General features: G+C 40.3%; 3 protein-coding genes across 6 annotated transcripts in view; 1 reads left to right on the plus strand and 2 right to left on the minus strand.

Annotated features, from left to right (window-relative positions):
* The window catches only part of si:ch211-140l13.3 (uncharacterized), a 39,209-nt gene that overhangs the window by 3,002 nt on the left and 15,799 nt on the right, over positions 1 to 20,408 (plus strand). For all 4 annotated transcript variants that reach the window (XM_056405590.1, XM_056405589.1, XM_056405591.1 and 1 more), the window contains exons 4-5: positions 10,288 to 10,364; positions 12,492 to 12,576. In XM_056405590.1, coding sequence (XP_056261565.1) covers positions 10,288 to 10,364; positions 12,492 to 12,576 — 162 coding nt within the window. The remainder of the gene's footprint in view (positions 1 to 10,287; positions 10,365 to 12,491; positions 12,577 to 20,408) is intronic.
* Positions 1,615 to 6,157, minus strand: LOC130187736 (12-(S)-hydroxy-5,8,10,14-eicosatetraenoic acid receptor-like). The gene is made up of 3 exons (XM_056405594.1): positions 5,343 to 6,157; positions 3,803 to 4,208; positions 1,615 to 2,472 (listed from the first exon to the last, which is right to left on the minus strand). The coding sequence occupies exons 1-3, from the start codon at positions 5,510 to 5,512 to the stop codon at positions 2,011 to 2,013; spliced, it is 1,038 nt and encodes a 345-aa protein (XP_056261569.1). The 5' UTR covers positions 5,513 to 6,157; the 3' UTR covers positions 1,615 to 2,010.
* On the minus strand, positions 13,542 to 19,918 carry LOC130187734 (12-(S)-hydroxy-5,8,10,14-eicosatetraenoic acid receptor-like). The gene is made up of 3 exons (XM_056405593.1): positions 19,671 to 19,918; positions 18,414 to 19,431; positions 13,542 to 16,721 (listed from the first exon to the last, which is right to left on the minus strand). The coding sequence occupies exons 2-3, from the start codon at positions 18,978 to 18,980 to the stop codon at positions 16,248 to 16,250; spliced, it is 1,041 nt and encodes a 346-aa protein (XP_056261568.1). The 5' UTR covers positions 18,981 to 19,431; positions 19,671 to 19,918; the 3' UTR covers positions 13,542 to 16,247.

Raw genomic sequence — 20,408 nt, forward strand, 5'->3', positions numbered from 1 at the left:
GAGATAAATTCCTTAAAACTGTTTTCAGTCTGAGGCTGAGACATGAGTTATTAAAGGATTTAAAAAAATTAGACGAGGCACAGAGACAGTATGCAAAGAAGGCAGCAACAATAACACTGATGTTCAGCATTTGTTTTTCTTTTGCTCTGTTGTTTTGATTGCTGTGATATTCCTGATCTGGGGCTACTAGCCTCAACTTGACAGCTGCAACCAACTCTGCTGTTGCAACACCCATTTAGCCTGCCCAGAGAAAAGGGTTCACACCTCAAAGTAAAACATAGTTGAAAAAAGTGTTGTAATGAAGGGCTAATGCATGCACACAGATGTGGGAACATGCCGCTTCAGTTTGCTGTATCTGACCTGTAATCTGACCCTAGATGGCTTCATGTTCTAAGTGTGATTGGAGTCTCTGCCAACATTTACACATACACAACCTGAGCAAACTGTAGCACTTTCCTGCAAAGGGGTAGAAAATGGAGCCAGAAGAGGCAGATCAGCGATGCCAATGTTTGGACATTGTAATGATGTATAGGGGTGCACCAGGGATATGGAGGTATTACTCTTTGTACTTGTTTGGAGTAATGTTACACCATTGGAAAAAGAGGAAGGTGGTTTTGCTCATTTGTGTATGTAACAGTATGTTTTGCTGAGAAAAGACAACACTCTTCTCTTGCAGACCCTGAAGGCCACACAACTACTTCAGTGCAGTTGTACGAACCGTATCACCTGTATTCTGTGTATTTACAGAATCGATATACAAAGATCTCCAGTCAGCATCTCAGTGTTATAATAATTACTCAATTTTGATAATCAAATCACCAAGATATATACACTGTGAGCGAGGCGAAGTTTAAAAGGTCGTTCACCTGGGTTTGACATTTTTGTAGATGTCGTCGTTACATAATTTTAACCTCTTTTAAACCCCAGAACGTAGACATGAAAATGATTATAAAAGAGGCAGCACCATGGATGATCAGTGACACATCGGTCATTGACTGTCAGTGAAAAGAGTTCACAATATGTTGCACAGAGGGTAAACAACCAATGAGAACAGATCAAACTGGTTTGGGGTATTTTGGGTAACACACAGAGATGAGTTTTAGAGTGATGAATGAGAGCTCTGCAAACCCTGCAAGGGTAAATGTACAGCACAGCCGCTTTGAACAAGTATGTCAACAGCAGTAGTAAACAGTATGTTGGGCTTTTTTTATACTATACCATCAGTACTTAGTTGTTATTTCAGGGGCCATCATATGCAGGAATATGCAGTCACAGAGTTATCCTCTCAGCTCCTTAACACCTGATTCTGAATAAATCCTAATAAATAAAAAAATACAAATTCAAATTGTATGTAACACATTGTCTCATATTCTTATAAATGTTTTAAAGCCCTGTAACATGAAGACATATTAGTGATTAATTCACTTTAATGCCCTATACACCCACACTTGTGTTTGCAGTAATTTTGGATGAACAGCCCTCTTCACAGAACACCTCACTGACTTCTTTCTTATCTGATTTGTCTGACTGCTTTTGTTTGTTGCACCTTATCTGATTAATTCGCAGTGATAGCAGGATAACTGTTGGCAGAGAGAAGTCAACAACTAAAACCAGTTAACTTAACTTATATATTTAATACAACATTATTGAGCATATGTATTACACATTGAAGTTGAGAAAGCAAACATAACATTAGCTGCAATAAAAGGTTATTCAAGATATATAATATAATGGAGGATTACATGGAAAAAATGTTGTGCTTCATTGTCACAGATTACTGACTCTGTGGAAGAAGTGTGTCGTGGTACACCCCCACTACATCTGCATCAGACTTTTAGTAAAGGGTATTTGATGACCTTAAATTATCAGCATTGCTCTGCCCGACTCTTCCAGACACTAAGTCTAATCTGCCATCGTCTGTGGAAATACCCACGCACAATGGTAGATAAACTGCAGATACTTCCTTGGAGATGGTTTTAATCACAGTTCAAAGGAAACAGGAAATCATTTTTATAGTATTGGCAAAGAATTGGTTCTGGTTGCAGAAGTTGTAGTTGTTGTCATTCCTCCAGTCCCGTTAACTGTGTAAGAAGTTAGCAGTCTCTCCTGAAGGAACTTGGGACAGAAAGTGGATATGTAAGCATCCTTAAAGCCTGAGTTACAGAAGCAGTATACCAGCGGGTCCAGCAGGCAGTCAGTGTAAGACAAAACCATGAGGCCGTCGTAGATCTGCACCACTATGTTCTCTGCGTCCTGCTTCTCTAACAGCCTGACGCTCAGCAGCACCACTCTGGCTATGGTGCTCGGCAGGAAGCAGATGGAGAAGACGACGACGACGGACATGACCACCCACACAGCTCTCCTCAGTTTGGTCTTCTCCCCGACCGTCTTCTTCCTCAGCCTGTTGACGATGCGTACCGTGCAGTAGACGAGGATGATAAACGGGATGAGGATCTGGGTGAAGAAGACGATCTTAAAGAGATTTAAAAAAAAAAAAAAAAAAAAAGAAAAAACAGAGGCTATGAGTATGACGGCCAGTACCCTGTACCGCAAATTTAACCTTCACATATCTGCAGTCAAGAGAAAAAAATTACTTCTCCAGGTGTTGAGTTTTCTGGCTCATCTTTAAACTTTTTTTTTTTGCAGAACATTAAAGGTCCCATATTTTACACTTTTTCTGTGTTTAATTTTGATATCCATAAGAAGATATATTTGTGGTTTTAAGAACCAAACACCATCTCAATGTAGTTTTACATTTCCTCTTTTAGCATTCTCTCTGGAGCTCTAGTAACAACAGGTCAGTGAGACTGACTGTTTTCTGAGTGATCGAATAAAAAATGGCAGATTTCAGGTGAACACTCGGAGAAACCAAATCCTGCAAGGTTGGATGGTGGGTCCAGATGGCTCAGGCTCAGGTTCTGAATACAGGCTGTGTGCATTTCTCTGTGGACTGAGGCTTTGATACTTTCACAGTATTAATATAGAACCTAGACCTGCTTTATAATCCAAAAAGACATGGACATTTCACTTTATACTATATGGGACCTTTAAAGAAATTGCTATTATAGCAACATGATGTCTGATAAACATAAGATTTTAAGTAATTCTAAGTCATTTTTAACCTGGATTTTGGGAGTACAGCATTTTTGTGATTTAAATACAGAAACAGTTTAGAATTTAAAACACTGAAATCTCTAAAAGCCCTAAATATTAGGCCAGCAGATAATGATTATTTTCATTATCAATGAATTATAACTACTTTTCAGTTAGTTTGGTCTATGAAATGTTCAGAATGTGTGAAAAATGTCTGTCAAAAATTCTTCTGTTGTCTTTATTTGTCCGACCGAAACCCAAAGATATTCAGTTTACTAGCTGGATTGTTGTCATTTTGGCTAATGACTAATAAGATCATTAATAAAGGATTAATTGATAATCAGAAGAGTTGCTGATAAGCTTCCTGCTGATGACTGATAGATAAATCGACATGTGTACAGGCCTCAGACAGTTACTGCAGAACACATCAGAGGTTAAAATCGTGGATACATTTTTTTATGTTGCCCAGACAAAGGGGAATTAGATGAACCATTAAAGCGCACGGTGCTGTGCTGACTGTCAGCTGTATAGGAAGTCTGGGTGAGATTGTGTAAATAACTCAGGTTCTTATTAAGTGTTTAGCTTTTGTATGCTTGCCTTAGTATATATTGGGCTGTTGTTTATGGTCACATTTAAGCCTTATTTTTACAGCTATCTTTTCAGCCATGCTACAAACTAAACAAAATTAAGAGATAGAAATAAAAAGTACCTCTCTGAAGGTGTCTGTCACATCGTGAAAGGATGTCTCATTTGTTCGTCCATGGCTATTGCAGCACTCAAAGGTCTTGAGCATCGTGGGGATGGTGAGGGGCAGCAAGAGGAGCCAAATGATGATGGAAATCTGGGGCGATTTCTTCAACACTTTGACAAAATTTCGCCGCCCAAGGTGGACCACGTTGAAGTAGCGATCCACGGACAGGATGATGAGGAAGGCGATGCTGGCTCCTCGGTTGAGAAACAGCATGAAGAGCATCATCTTACACACAGTGTTATCGTCGCTGCGCCTCAAGCCATTGTGGTAATGGAAGGCTTTCACAGGAAGACAGGCCACCAGCAAGAAGTCAGCCACCACAATATTGAAGAGGAAGACGCTTTTGTTCTTCCAGAACTTGAATCTAAAGAGGAAGAAAATCACAAAACAGTTATTTAATTCACTGCTACAGAGTTTATTCTGCCTCAAGAATAAACTGGAAAACAGGAAAACTGCTTCATGTTTAAGACTCGGTTCTCTGTTGACAAACTGATGCATGTGTTAGTGTAGTAATGTGACGTTTATATTTTATGTCTTAGGATTTCATAATTAACCACCGCTTTCCTTTTTGCATTGTTTATATCAGTGGATGGAAATAGTACGGCTGTGCCAAAGAAAACGCTGACTCTGCACGCTGCCTGCTGGGATGCTCCTCATCCCCAGCACAATATGTTCCACATGTTTAAACACATGTTTATCAGTCAATCTCATGGCACTGTGGTTCCCAACCAGTGGGCCTGTGGGAAGGTATTGCAAGTGGCCCGACAAATCGTTTGCAAAACAGAACAATTTTGGTGATTATAATTAAAAAAACTAAAAACACTAAATACTTGTTTGTTATCTCAGTGTGATTGAGAGCTAAAAGATTAGTCCATGCATGGCAAAAACTGCAGTATCAAAAAGGTTAGCTGGTTGGCAACAGGAAGAATTAAAAGATTCCAGAGACAGATAGTGAATCAACAATTGAAAAACAAAAGCTTGAGCAAAATTGAGCTTCCCCTGTTTTTGCTCTGAGAAGTCATTATTTGGCCTCCATATCCTTATGGGGTCGGATGTGTGCCGCCAACATTTTTGAGATTTTCAAGTGGGCCGTGTGTTGGAAAAGGTTGGGAACCACTGTCATAGCACACATGGCTCATCCTGTTTAATCTGCACTGGATTCAACATATCGTTTTTTTGTTGTTCTTAAATAACATTTTAAAGAAGTTAAATTGCTATCGTATTACGTGTTTGACATTTTGAAGCAGCATCCTAAATTTGGACTGAATTGTCTGTTTAGTCTTATTACAGTCATTTAAAATAAGGTGTGTGAATTCTATACAACTTAAATGACTTGCTTTTGCAATGCTTATAAGATAAGTTCAGCGTTGTTTTCCGGTTTAGTGTGATATTACGGTTGAATCACTCTAAATACCAGGAAATTCCCACTAGGTGGTGAGCCATCACTTATTAAGATAAGTGTTAGGCTGGTTTTGGCCAAGATTGTGCTTCCTCATACCTGAAGATGAAGATGTAGAGGACCGACAGGTTGAGCGGCAGCCCCAGCACAAACTCTCCAATCATCACCCAGGAGAGGGTTTTATATGTGACTAGGTTGGGTACATTGCAGTTGTCAGGAGCTTGACCCATAGTCATGCTTGGTTGGCCGGTTGTAACAGTGGAAATCATCCTGCTTCCACAGTGGTAGGAGCGATTGCAGTCAAAGTCCTGTTTAATATAGTGCCACAGCAATAGAAAGGAGAAGTGTTAAAGATGTATCCAGGCAGGCATCACAAAGTTAAATCCTTCATCTTGGAGTCACTTGTAGCTGCCTGTAACCCAGAGTCTCCTCTCCTCTGGCACTGGGTTCCCCCTTCAGACTGTGATCCTTCAAATACAGCAGTCCCCTTCTGAGAGCCTCCCAGCGATTCTGGAGCTCTGTCAAGACTCAGCCGGTTGTGCCAAAATGCACTGAGCGAACATGCACTGTAAACGCATTGCATACATTGAAAAAAAAAAAAGAGGAAACACCCCGTCTTGGTGCGTCTGTCAGGCTTTTCTGTGTCAGGCTTCCAGCAATGCTTCAGAGAGGAAGAATTTATACTCAGCTGGAGGTGTGGTTTAAAGAGAGGGGATTATCTCACTGAGGTTGGTTTCATCATCTGAAATGCACCAAGCTTCATAGGACTTTTGTACAGCAGATATTAACACTAAGATAAGGGACGACGACACATCTCTACTATCGCTTTCTGTTTTACACAGAAACTAGTGACTGGAAACTGGCTGTTCAAAGTTTTTTCCTGCAGAACGGGGGCAGCGCTTGTGAAATTCCTCAGGTGGCTGTCTATAGGAAACCATCCTGCCTGCACATGTCAAGCATTACACTTGGATATGATGACAATAAGTTAGGAAAACATGTCCTTTAAAGAAAATGACCTATCAGGTCTCATGATGTTATATAGAGAAAAGAATGCATCTACTGTGCATACAGTACATTATGTATATTTTATTTGTTGTGATTACATTTTTTTTATTGTGATTAATAAGGATGAGGTTAAGCCAGAAAACATGACTTCATCCATTCTTGTGTATAGACATCACTCACTTACTACTTTCTGGGAAATATAAGCTTCTATTTTATTATTTTTTACCACACTTAGTTAAGTGGAACACAGATGGTTGAATAACAATTGAAGTAATCTTTAAGCCACATCCTCTTTCCCTAGATGCCCTTGTGTGTTGCATCCTGCAGAGAAGTAATATCTTCATCTCTAGTCCGACACCTTATACACCTTTTGTTGAATCGTCGATCATTTCTGCATAAAAAAGTCCACCTATGATGAACAGTGACACATCTTCAACCAAAACCTTTCTTCGTTTATTGTAACCTGTTTGAGATCAACCTTGACTCTCAAATAGTTCAAAACAATTTGGTTGGTTGACGCATTGCAGAAGAAGCTTGGGATGCTTTTGTTTTGTTGCTGTTTTTCTTTTCGACAATATCTTTATTGAACTTTTTTACATATAAAAAATACAAAACAGGCCAACGGACCACACAGCTTCAGAGGTGAAGGCTATACCATACACTGAAGAAACAGGGGTATACCACATCCCCATCAAAGACAGAGTCATTGTACAGAGTTCTGAGTGCATTAGCTTTTAAACATCTTGTTCCTTTGAAGTTAAACATTAACCTGTTAGCAGACACACCTCCTTTTTGTGCACAAGCCCGAAAATAATGTATCCAAAACAAAAAGGTTACCTCTTCAACCCTTTTGATTACAATCATAACCCTGGCCTCCTTTGAAGTGTACCTCTTTAAATTTTACAACCAAAAAGTCAGAGTGAGTAAAGCAGATACAGAGGAACAAACATGGTAGAAATGTTTTGTTGTTTTTTTTGTTTTTTTTACATCGCCAATTTTTTTGGCATAAAAACGAGACCATAAGGCCTGTAATAAGACCTTTAGTGTGGAAAGAATATATATAAGTCTGAACCTATTTTGTGCCAACAGCTGTTGCAGTGATATGATCCTAAAATGATTAGCACTGATAGAATCAGGAGACTGAGCTGTCAAACAATTCATAATTTGCCCAGGTTGTGTGGAGATCGAATCAAAAACACACTTAAAGTGGCGCTACTAAAGCGTCCCACAGGTAAGCTGGAATGTATTTTAAAAGGTTAAAGTAGCCTCGACTCTTCTCCCTCCTGGTCTCTGCTGCTGTTTTCACTGACAAGCAACTGTAAGACACAGCAACCTACATACTAGTGATTTGAAGCTTTGGCATAAACTTGAATTCTTTGGAAAGCCATCCACTTACTAGTACTTACTAGTTTGCCTTTCATCATATTTTGCTTCTAGAAGTGATGTAACGTAGCACAAAAAGAGTTCAACATTGAGCAACAAAACCTGTATCTAGACACGTTTGCAGATGTGGTTTATTAGCGGTGTGTGTTCATGTGTGAATCTGTCAGTCATTGCAACATTGGTTTTACAACGTAGTGGTGTCAAGTTCCTCTTTAAGATGGCAGCATAATTTCAATTATACACCTATCATCCTGAAAAAGGAAAACAATACTCTCCAATTTGCTAAAGCATTGAGAGCCCATACAGTGAGCTCTTTGTATGCTATACGTGTGCGACAGCAGCAAATGGAAGCATGAAAACAGATGCAAAGTAGAGATAAGTAACCTGAAAGACAAAAAAACAGCACACAGGGGGCACACCACAAAACTGCTTGTCAACAATAGATGGTGCAACCCCAGTCACATCAAAGTGAAGGAGAAGATCTGCTGTAGGGATATTGAGCTGCTGGCAGTTGATCTTAGATGGTACTACGCACCGAAGGAGTTCTCACACATCGTCGCCATTGTTGTTTACATTCAGCCACGAGCAGAGCCTGCAGTCGCGTGTGGCGTCATCCACGAGACTGTTGCGAGAGTACACACCCAGCACCCTGATGCATTCATTGCTATATCGGGGGATTTTAACCATGTCACTCTCATGTCTCACCTGACTGGCTTCACTCAGTGTGTTGACTGTCCCACAAGGGAAAATAAGACACTGGATCTTTTGTATGCAAACGTCAAGGAGGCCTTCACTGCTTCAGCTTTACCACCACTTGGAGGATCAGATCTTATTCTGGTTTTTCTTCAGCCTTCCTACAAACCCTGTGTACTGAGGCAGGCTGCAACCACCTGCTCATTCAGCAACTGGACCCCGGAGGCCAGTGAGTCTCTAAAAGACTGTTTTGAGAGCACAGATTGGAATGTCCTGTTGGAGTCACAGGAAAATGATAAAAGCAAGGACCCTGACCTTGATAGGATGGTTGAATGTACCACAGACTACCTTACCGTCTATATTGACACTGTAATACCAGCAAGGACTGTACACTGCTTTCCAAAGAACAAACCCTGGATCACCAGTAACACCAGAAAAAGGAGGCCTTCAGGGATGGAGACAGGGAGAAGCTCAGGTGTGAGCAACATGAGCTGAAGAGCAGATTAAAGCTGATCTTTTTCCTCAGGAGGCTCAGGTCCTTTGACGTCTGCAGTGAAATGCTGCACATGTTTTATCAGTCAGTGGTGGACAGTGTATCTTTAATGCTGCAGTCTGCTGGGTCAGCAGCATGTCCGACATGAACACAAAGAGACTGGACAAAAAGGCTGGGTCTGTGCTTGGCAGGAGTCTGGACTCACTCATGACCGTTGTGGAGAGATGCATGCAATGTAACATGGAGGCCATCTTTGACAATACCAACCATCCTCTCCACAACATTCTGGCAGGACAGAGAAGCAGCTACAGCTGCAGCAAACGTCTCATCTCACTGAGAGGTTCAGGAGATCCTTTGTTCCCACTGCCATCAGACTATACAACACCTCAGCCAAAGGATGTAGACTAATCTAATTATTATTGTTATTTATTATGAACTGTTTTTATTATTATTATTATTATTAATAATAATAATGATGAGCTAATGGACAAATGAATTTCTCCTAGGGAATAAATAAAGTATCTATCTATCTATCTATCTATCTATCTATCTATCTATCTATCTATCTATCTATCTATCTATCTATCTATCTATCTATCTATCTATCTATCTATCTATCTATCTATATTTAAATAAGTGGAATAAACAAACAGTAGCAGTTCACCCTTAATTTACATTTTACAAATTAGAAATGACACCAATATAGAGAAGGCTGTTATATATTATATATCAAGGCCATTATCTTCAGTGGAAACTGCGGCCAGACTGTCCCGAGCAGGTGTGTGTCACAGGTGTGGTGACCTGACAAAACATAGTTTTGGCCTTGGGAACGTGATATCTCAGTAACACCTTGTAGGAACGTCTTCAAATTTTGCACAAATGTTCACTTGGACTCAAGGACGAACTGATTAGACTTTGGTGGTCCAAGGTCAAAGGTCCCGGTGACCTCAGAAAAACTTTTTCATTACTCAAGAATTCACACAGCAATTATGACAGCATTTCACACAATTGGTTAATATTTTAACTAATATATTAATATTATATGACTCTGGATAAGCAAGGATGTAACCTGAATTTAGTGTGAGTTGCAGAGGCAGGCAGCCAAGAGGAGGTGATTCTAGTTTTTATCATGACTCAGGACTTGGCTATAAGAAACTGACAGGCTTTATTACAACATGGATGCCTTGCTTATTCTTAAGTACAATTTTTAAAGCGGCAGTAATGAGGACGATAGCATACACACACTCAGTTGTTTACTTTTTCCGCACTTAGAGTAAGGTGTCCTAGGAGAGATGTCTCTTAAATTTATTGTAATCAGCATGTGTGGAAATACTGTTGGTTGGTTGCGAGCAGTGGTTTGGGCTCAGCCTGTATTTCCTTTCAGACAGCTTTAGCTCTTAGAAATTGATCATCTTATTTGACAATCTAAACTCTGTCTCTCTCCTCTCTTTATCTCTTCATCTCTTGAAGGTTTGACATTTCCTGCCTACGCTTTTTCTCTGTGGCGTGCCTCACCTCCCGTGCTGACAGTGATAAACTCTGAGCAGGTAGGTACTTTATGACTGGCAAAGCTCCTCCTTTGAGTATTTGATCTGGATTCCTTTAAATGCATAAAATCTATATCCAACACTTTCTTTTTTTAATTGGAAATGGGTTGGAAAAAAGTCTACTCAGTTCCAACAATGATGATAGTCAAATTGCTTTAAGGCATTTGCTAATGGCCAGTGACACTTTTTGAAGAGTTTTTCTGATTTCACCACCAGATATTAAGACACTTTATGAATGTGAATGGCGTAAAATGATCATTTGTATACGTGAACCTGTCAAGGCCAAAGTTGTCACATACAGACAGGTGACAAATTAAAGGTGAAACCTGAAAAATGAGTGGAGAAACAGGATGACGATGAGAGTGCAAAATGATGTGAATAAAGTCTCTGGGCTGTACTAGAGGGGATGAACACCATTCCTCCTAAAGATATTCCCTCAATTGGCGTTTTGATGGTGGTAGTGGTGGTGGAGAGCGTTGTCCAACACATCTGTCCAAAATCTCTCAGGTGTTCAGCTGGTTGAGATCTGGTGACTGTGAAGGCCACAACATGGGATTCACATTGTTTTCAGACTCATCAAAGCAGTCAGTGACCTCTCCTGCCCTCTGGATGGGGCCATTGCCACCCTGTTTCTCTCTTTCTTTCTTTTTTCCTTTTTCTAATAGTTTTTTTTTAGTTTTTATATTGTAAAATATATTGTACTGTTCCCTTGCTGTATTTATATTTTATTTTATTTACTTATGCACTTACTTTGTGGGTTGGGGGTTGTATGTTCTTCTTTATGCTCATTGTTTAAAAAAGCAATAAACATGTAAAAATAAATAAAAATCTTCCTCAACGTCGGGTTCTCTACCAGAGGCCTGGGAGTTTGAGGGTTCTGCACAGTATCTTAGCTTTTCCTAGGATTGCGCTTCTGGACAGAGACCTCAGATGTTGTACCTGGAATCAGCTGGAGCCGCTCTCCCAGTTTGTGGATCACAGCCCCCAGTGCTCCGATGACCGCTGGCACCACTGTTGCCTTTACTCCCCACATCTTTTCTAGCTCCCCTTTAAGCCTTAGGTATTTTTCGAGCTTCTCGTGTTCTTCCCACAGGATCTTGGCTCGCCCATTTTCAATGTCTTCCATTCTGACAGTGGGACTTCCAGCCCATAATCGGTGCAGATGTTCCTGTACACTATGCCAGCCACTTGGTTTGCTGTTCCTCCCTGCATCTCACAACCTGCTATTATGTGCTGGGCTGTCTCAGGAACATTTTTGCACAGCCTGCACCTGGGGTCCTGTCTGGTGTGGTAAACCCCCTCCTCTATTGATCTTGTAAGAAGTGCCTGCTCCTGTGCTGCTATGATTAGTGCCTATGTGCTATATATATATATATATATATATATATATATATATGTATTTACAGACACACACATGCATGCATAATGTGAGAATATGTGTGTGTATAATGAGGGTATATGAGTGTTGGAATGTGTGTATGTGTATGTGTGTCTGTTTGTGCCATCTTTGTGTACTTTGTGTAGCATGGTGCAGGTCACACCAACATCAACATCAAACTGTTAGAGACAGTTCTGACAGGTGATTCGTCAGACTCGTTGTAGATTTGTGATATGCCTGTTTCCTTTGGCAAATCTGTCTGAAGTCTTTTTTTCTTGTTGCTTCATATCTCTAACTACAGATGTTACAGTGCAAGATGTGAAATAAATGAATGAACTACTTTTTTGTTCAGGTCCCTGATGTGATTTGCTTATTGTTAGTTCCTGTGCATGTTGTTGACGTCACTGCGCAGACTGATATGTGTGCAGAGGTTGTTTTCGCATTCACCTGCTGAACGGTGAACATTACTCTCTCGTTAAATGTCTACATCTTACACAAGTGTAAGAAATTCGAAGCATCCACCACACATACACTGAGAGGAGTTTTCAGTGAAGCAGGAGACATTTTGTTTCCAACTTGTTTCCAAATTCATTTCCAAATAAATTTTCGAATGATGGACAGCACATATCAGACAGAAAATGTTATTCTACACAGATGATTTTTATACAATCTCTTTTATTCTGTCTTTTTTCCCCCCTCACATGCTTCCTCTCATTCTTATCCTTGTCGTGTCCCTCCACCCTCCACAGCTCCCAGTTTTCGCAGCGCCATCTCCTCCATCAGATGGAAGGAGGCCCGAGGATCATCCACATGTCCCCACATGTCCCGGCCACGGTAAGAACCAGCTACTGCCTCCCAAAACCGTATCAGCATCCCTTCTCTTTATACAAAACAGCAAAACAGCTGATATTATCTGACCCAGATTTCGTGTTAACATGTTGAGCCCTGTCGTATGTTTGAAAAGGTATTTTTTTGATTTTAAACATGCTGTAATCACATAAATTTCACACTTTCATGCTTTACAACAGTGAAAGTGAGAGCAGTAGAGGTTTTACATTGAGTCAGCTCAGTCAGCTATTTGCATAAAGATTTCATTGAGAAAATCTACTAGTAAATGAATAAAATTACATGATATGGTAATTCGAAACAACAAAAATCCGACCTCTGTAACAGCAAAAATCACCACAACTGACAAACATTACACCAGATTATAAATGGATATCCATTTGAATTGTTGTATTGCTTATAATTCAGCCAAAATATAGATTCAGTGATGTGTTGACCCATCTCTCCTCCTTTGAAATGTTATTTTAGGCTCATTTGTTCAAGCAGAGAGAAGTAGAAACAGATTACAGTGACCAAACAACAGGAAGCTAGAATGGTTATGCTAATAGTCAAACTTATGTAACATTTCTTTTTGAGCAAGAGCTTGAAATGCACCAGTGTTGTGACTCCAGCTTCCCTTTTTTCCTGCTTCTTTCTGATCCTGTGTGATTTGTGGTTTACTGAAGTCACTTTACATGGTCACTTAAGTGAACATACATCATTTAGACTTTGTGCTTTGTATCTCAGCTTTAAGATCGAAGTCATCTGCTTGTTTTCCCTCCTTTTACTAACATTTTAGGCCACAATAGAGCCACTTTTTCTTTTCTTTTTTCTTTTTTAAATCTCAGGACAGTTACAATGTTGTGTAAATGCGTGTTGATGCATGAAGCTCATAGGAATGTTTGCTCAGCAGTTCTAGTGAGCGAATGTTGTTGGACATCAGTCTTGAAACAGATTAATCAGACCTGAAACCGTTCAATAAATCACTCGAGTTTAATCAAAGTTTATCGTTTTCTCGCCTGAAGGGAGGAAGGGTAGAAATGGGCTCAAAGATCAACATATATTTGTAAATTCACACCTGTCAGCAGTAATAAAAACACATAAAAGACTAGGCTAGTATTTATACAATGCCACTTGTAAAACACAGTTATAAAATGTTTACTGTGTCAGTCTCTGAGAGTGATCCCTGCTCTGGTACACATTTGTGACCAACTCATTTTGACAACTTCACTCTGTTGAACAATTTTTGTATCATATCTTCCAGGTATGATATCTAAAACATTTATACAATTTATAAAAACAAAAAGCATAGTTATAAAGACCTATTATGTAAATGTCTCACATATTGCTGTGCCCAAAATTCCCAGAATTCATCAGGTTATATGAGGTGATGTAAACCTGAAACTATTTGAAATCCTTTTCCAGTAGTGGCATCATAACATATGATAACATTAATCGTATTTGCTAATACTTATTTCAGTTTGCAACTAAACAAATAACCTGATTTAGTGTTTAGGAATGTTAATACAGCTGCAACACAGCTGCGTTCATCTCAGGATGACTTGTCAGGACTCGCAAGTGTACACATGTTTGACCCAATTTAAAACACCCACGTCCCAAATGACTGTAAAGAATGGATTTAGAAAAGGTAATAAAGGAACTCTGGCAACAGTGCGACGTTTGTCCCCTGTGCTAGAGCACTTTTATAGTTTGAAACAATAAAAAAGCAAAAAAAGACCATATCCCACTTGTAAGACTGACTGGTACATTTATAAATAAACTTAACACAGACTTAAAAACAAGAATCAATTGTGTTCACCAGAGTCACAAAGCAATCATCAGCACGTATACACATGACAATGTGAAAGGTCAAATCTACACAACGGAGCAATAAAGTGCAGAGTGTTAACATTGATATTGTATTATATATGACTGAAGGACGGTGTTTGCATCTTTACTCTGTAAATATTTGCCATGTTTTCTTACACATTGTAAGTTGTGCATATGTGACATTTGCAGAGCCAAATATGGCTGCTTACATTTTCACATGTTGTTGTTTCACATTGCTTCTATACAATTCTGTGTTTGTATGTTTGTGATCTGAGTTCAGAAGTAAGCTGTAGTCTTGTTTTCAACCACATTAATACAGGTCTTTAAATCTTTGTCTCTATCACTACAAAGCTGTAGAGTTGTGGATCTTCTTCTCTTCTTTTTATTTGTCTTGATTTCCCTCCATGAGAAGCAGCTGCGTTTTTCCTTTAACTGAAGTGGGGGTTTTCCTCCCTGGCGTCTCCACTTCTAGTCATTAATTAGATTTTTTTAATAAATTCAACTTGACAAGAAAGTTACATAATATTCAACAGCACACATGTCTCATTGTATCATTGCAGTGTCTCACCATTTCAAACCACGTTTCCCCAATTACAAAGCAATGACTTACTCTGTGACACACACTGATGCACCTTTAACACACGGATTCACATGACATTAAACACGGAATCACCATGATTGCTTTGTTGAGCTCACTGTCTATTTTTTAGCCAGACAGTAAACAACAGACATACAGTATGTTCACTAATTATTACTATTGATGACATCATCAGGGTGAATGTGACCATTCAGATGACTTATACAGGTACAGTCTGGGTCAAGTATCCTTTAGTCTGGTTAGAGTCATTCATTATTTACACTGTAAGATGCGTTCAGGGAAATCTTGTATTTCAGAGGCATGTCATTTTAGATCAGTGGTTGTCAAAGTGAGGTCTTTAAATCATCAGTAGTGACATGACAAGCGACAGTTTACTGCAATTTTATTATCAATGAATTTACAAGACATTATCCAGGACATAAAATATGTACAGTTTAAATACACCCATCTCTCTCTATATATATACACACAGTATAAACAGTTACACAATTCAATATTAAATCAACATTAACAACCAACTTCCTGTATGGGCCTGTAGGATTAACTCTTATGTAATAGGGGACTGACTTTGGCCTCATATGCATCTATTTTGGAGTCGGGTCCATCCACACATTTCATACTCCTGACCCAGGAATTCATGCTAGTGAATGCTATTCATGATTTCTAGAAAACCTTTATCCCCTCAGGCCTCTTGGTTCAGAATTTCTCATCACAGCTTCATAGAAAATGTATTTGACAAGATTTTTAAACACATTTTCGAGTGCTGTGTTTATATTTTTCTGAGCTTTAATTAATGCTTGTTTGATGGTGGAGGCTGTTTGAGACTGGTACAATTTGACAGATAAGATTCTTGGGCTTGAAAGGAATTTTTCACAGTCATAACTTCTCAATTTTCTGTCCAAGCCAAACAGAAAAAAACAGATGTGCTTAATTTAGCTGGGAGGCATTCTTCTTAAACAGAAAACTTTTATGTATCATTGAATAACATCCACCAGCATTAATATATCCTACACAATCAGGAGTCACGACACTCTCACCTGGTAGATCTACAGTGCTGAAGAGTCCCTCCTATTTTCTACCTCTGTATATCTCTATTTCAGAATGGATCAAATAACTACTGACTGTCTTGTCTTCATAGCAGAGTCCCCTTTCAGAAAGTTAGTAGATTTTTGGGGCAAACTGTCACTCTCAGGTAGTATCCTGTTGGGTTCCTGCGTCACCACACAGAGAAAAAAAAACACACCACACGTCTTCAAATGATAGTGTTGGTGTTTCGAGGATGTTCCGATGCTGTGTGCGCCCCTGTTGAGCTGTCTACCGGTATCTGACCATCTTTCACCAAGAACGGGAAATAGTTGGAGAGATAAAGAGCTTTGAACTTGGTGCTGCAGAAGCAGTAGACCAGCGGGTCCAGCAGACAGTCCATGTAGGAGAGGACCATGAGGCCGTCAAAGGCCACGGCAGCTTTGTCCTGGTAGATCAGAGGCAACTCCTGGACGCGGACGATCAGCAGAACCATCCTGGCTATGGTGCAGGGGAGGAAGCAGAAGGAGAAGACCACCATGACGGCGGTCACCAGGAAAACCGCTCTCTTCAGCTTGGTCCTGTCCCCGACTGTTTTTTTCCTGAGCCGGTTGACGATGCGCACCGTGCAGTAGACCAAGATGATGAAGGGGATGAGGATCTGAGTGAAGAAGACCACCTCTCTCATACTGTCCACCACATCCTTAAAGGAGAGAGAAAGGATCAACTTAATTGTCATATACATCAACAACAAAGGCTTGTTCTTGATTGGTTGGCCTGAGCATCAGAACAGTATGTAGTTAAAGTACCAGTCGGCCATTTTAACTCTTAAAGCTTCAAACTGTGATTTAAATGAAACCATCTGTTAAGTTTGGAGGGGATATCACTCTTTAGTGGAGCTGCTAACAACAAGTGGACACTGCTTTTTAATGAGGATCACAAACCAAAAAGGTTAAAAACCACTTTACCAGTCTGCTGTGTTTTTAAATGTAACATCTTAATCTGAAAAGTGACAAGCAGCTACAACTGTCAAATAAATGTAGTGGAGTAAAAACTACAGTATTTCCCTCTGAAATGTTTTGGAGAAAAAACTAAAATAAAATAAAGTGGATTTTCTGCTTCACATTGCTGTACTGTAATACAATACTTAATTAAATCCAGTTACTGCACCACTGCCCACGTACTGTATGTGTGAAAGTAACCAACAGTATTTGTGATTCACTCTTCCTGTTAACTTACCAGTGACACTAACCTAACCATGAATCAAAGGCCCTGTTCAGACCTGTCAGGAACATCAGGTGATCTGATCACAGGTGGTCAGCTCTAAGTTCAGGTGTAAATGCACCCAAGACGCCCTGTTCTATCTCTCTCTCTCATGCTCAAACACATTGACGATGGACCCATCTGTCATGATATTTTTGTGATAGAGACAGTGAGAGAGAGAGAGAGGATGACATGGCGGCTGTGGTTAGGACTAAGCCTATGTGGTACGTGCTCCACCAGGTAAGCGACCCCACCCTCCATCTGTCATAGTTGGTCTTGGCTTAAAGCATCAATGCATACGAGTTTATTTACATATAGAGCAGGAAAGTGAGCTCCCATCACAAGTGGTCACTCCAGACGCCTGTGGAGACACATGTTAATGGCAGGTGTGAGCAGGGCTAAACACAACAAGGTATGAACACAATAATGCACTCTGCAGTCTCCTAAGATAGAAAATAATAAACATGCTTCCATGTTTTTTCAAACTTAGGCACCTTGTCGTGAACAGAATCCTATATAAGATGACTGAATAGTGAGGAGTTTCCTCCTTTTTTCTGACATTAATGTTTTGTTTTTAGCACACACACGTCTTATCAGACTGTGGCCTTGTCATGTGTGGTGCGGTTTGACACATTCCAGGTTTAACAAGTCTCAACACTGTGTGCTCTGTCAGTGCAAAAAATAGCTGTGGAAACAAGCTCTCTCTTGAGATAACCCCCACTGCTGTGTTCTCTCTGGGACCACGCCATGAACCCACATTCCTCATGTCTGATTGGGCTTTACGTCCCCGTAATCACTGAATATCACTGTCCTCTCTGTTACTTCAGGCTGTTCAACAACATAAACTACGTCACCGGTGACTTAAAAATAAGTTGCCACATGGTCCAAACTGACAGCGCTCACGTTAGGAAACAACTAGCTTACTAAATGTCATGAACAAGCTCTTGCAAAATTATTTTCACATTAAGCAAATCGGTCGGGGATGAATCATTTGGTGCCTTGTCACTACGTCTCTTTTCACTCACTATGGAAGATTTTTGGGTCTGATGCTGAGAGAACAGAGAACAGACAGATTTGTAATGATTTATAATGAGAATAAACACAAATGCCACATTCAACAGGTAGACATTACCTTCACCAAGGTGTCATCTCCTTCATGGCTGCTGTCGTTGTGTGGCAAGTCGCTTTTGTGGCTGTTGCAGCATTCAAAGGTCTTGAGCATGGTGGGAATGGTGAGAGGCAGCAGCAGCAGCCAGATGAGGATAGAGATCTGAGGAGATTTCTTAAGAGCTCTCAGGAGATTCTTCCGGCCAGGGTGCACCACGTTAAAGTATCGGTGGATGGATGTCACCGTCAGGAAGGCGATGCTGGCCCCTCGGTTCAAAAACAGCATGAAGAGCATAGCTTTGCAAACTGCCCCATTGTCACTCCTCCTCTCTCCATTGATGAAGTTGTATGCCTTTATGGGCAAGCAGAAGAGCAGGAGAATGTCAGCCAACACCAGGTTGAAAAGGAAGACGTTGTTGGAGTTGGATTTCCAGAACTTCAGCTTAAATATAAAGAGGTGGAGGACCGATGCATTCAGAGGCAAAGCCAAGATGAAAATCACAATCATGACAGCTGCATAGAACTTATACAGTGCCTTGTTTGTGGCTTCACAGTCTTCAATCTTTTGGTAGAGAGAGGTGTTGATATCCATTTGAACAGCCAAGGATTGTGCTAATATAAGTTACAAGCAAGTAAAAAGAAAATCTGTCCTACATGCATGGAAGTATCCTTTTCTAAAGTGAGAAGGAAATCACCTCACACACACACACACACACACACACACACACACACACAAACACACGCACACGTGAAAAAAAAAACCCCGCCAAACAAGTTTCTCGGGCGTCTTCAGTTCTATTCTTCTTCAAGTTTTTAAATGCTTCCTTTAGTCCTTGCGTATGTTTGGGATTTCCAAGTCATTCAGGCTTCACGTCCTGCTGTGCGAGTCAGCACCAGGTCTGGAAGTAATCTCTCTGTGTGCAGATCAAATGCAAGACACTGCTCAGCCCTACAGTCGTAGCTCCTCCTTACTGCCTGAGGTGACTCACCAGCTGCTTTTCCACTGCGGGACCAATGGGGACTTAACAATGCGCAAGACCAGCCTGTAAGATTTAAAATACAAATGGGTCAAGCTCTTCTTGTGAAGAGGAAACTAAGACTAGTTTTATTTTAAGTCAGAGATTTTTTTTAAACTATGAAATTAGAAAACCTTAATGCAGTTGTGTTGAGTCCTGATAAGCCTCTGCGGTTGAACAAAGTCAAAGCAGGTCTGATAACACAAACTGATATGACTTTTGACAGTCAGCCAAAAGTGTGAAAAAACATGGTGAAAAGATCTCACCTTCTTTCAAAGCGCTCTGCTTTTTCCTGGCTCAAACTGTGAGAATGGACCATTTCTAAGTCTATTCTTGAGGGTTCAGTAAATCCCACAAGCTACTGTGTGACCTCCAGTTTCTCATGAGTGACAGCTTGCGAGTGTCTCAGCTCCTAGCTCGGATGCTAAAAATGCAGCGTGGGGACATTCAGATATAAACTCTCCTCAGAGTACGCAGATGTGGCTCCCTGGGAATTGGTGATATATTCACATGTGGGCAGGAGGAGATGGACGCAACGTTGCTGTCAATGTTTTTTTCTATGTAAGGAAAAGTACATGAAGTTGTGTGGTATGCTGCGTCCTGAGGGAGGAAGATTTCTTTTTTTTTTTGTTTTTTTTGGGTGGGGGTGGCCATAGGCCTCGCACTCAACGCTGCATGCCTCGAACTTTGCATGCTTTGAACTCCTTCTCTGCCTCAGCGACAAGTCCAGACAACTCTCAAAGATTCAGACTTTCTCAAGGGACATGTTTCACAGACAGGGTGAGGACGTGACCCTCTTCGGCATCTGGCCCATGATTTAAAAGTCAGCTGTGCATAAGAAGAGGTGCATGAAACTTCTCAACACAGTAACCTATATAGTAAACCTACAGTTTGTCTTTACTTAATTCGTTTTCTCAACATTTCTGAGGAGTGGTTTTATTGCTTGAGAGGATTTATGCATGAGCACACAACTGGATCTGTACTGAGTCACTACAGTGCTTGGT

The sequence above is a fragment of the Seriola aureovittata genome, chromosome 19 (genome assembly GCF_021018895.1).
Source record: "Seriola aureovittata isolate HTS-2021-v1 ecotype China chromosome 19, ASM2101889v1, whole genome shotgun sequence".
Lineage (NCBI taxonomy): Eukaryota > Metazoa > Chordata > Actinopteri > Carangiformes > Carangidae > Seriola > Seriola aureovittata.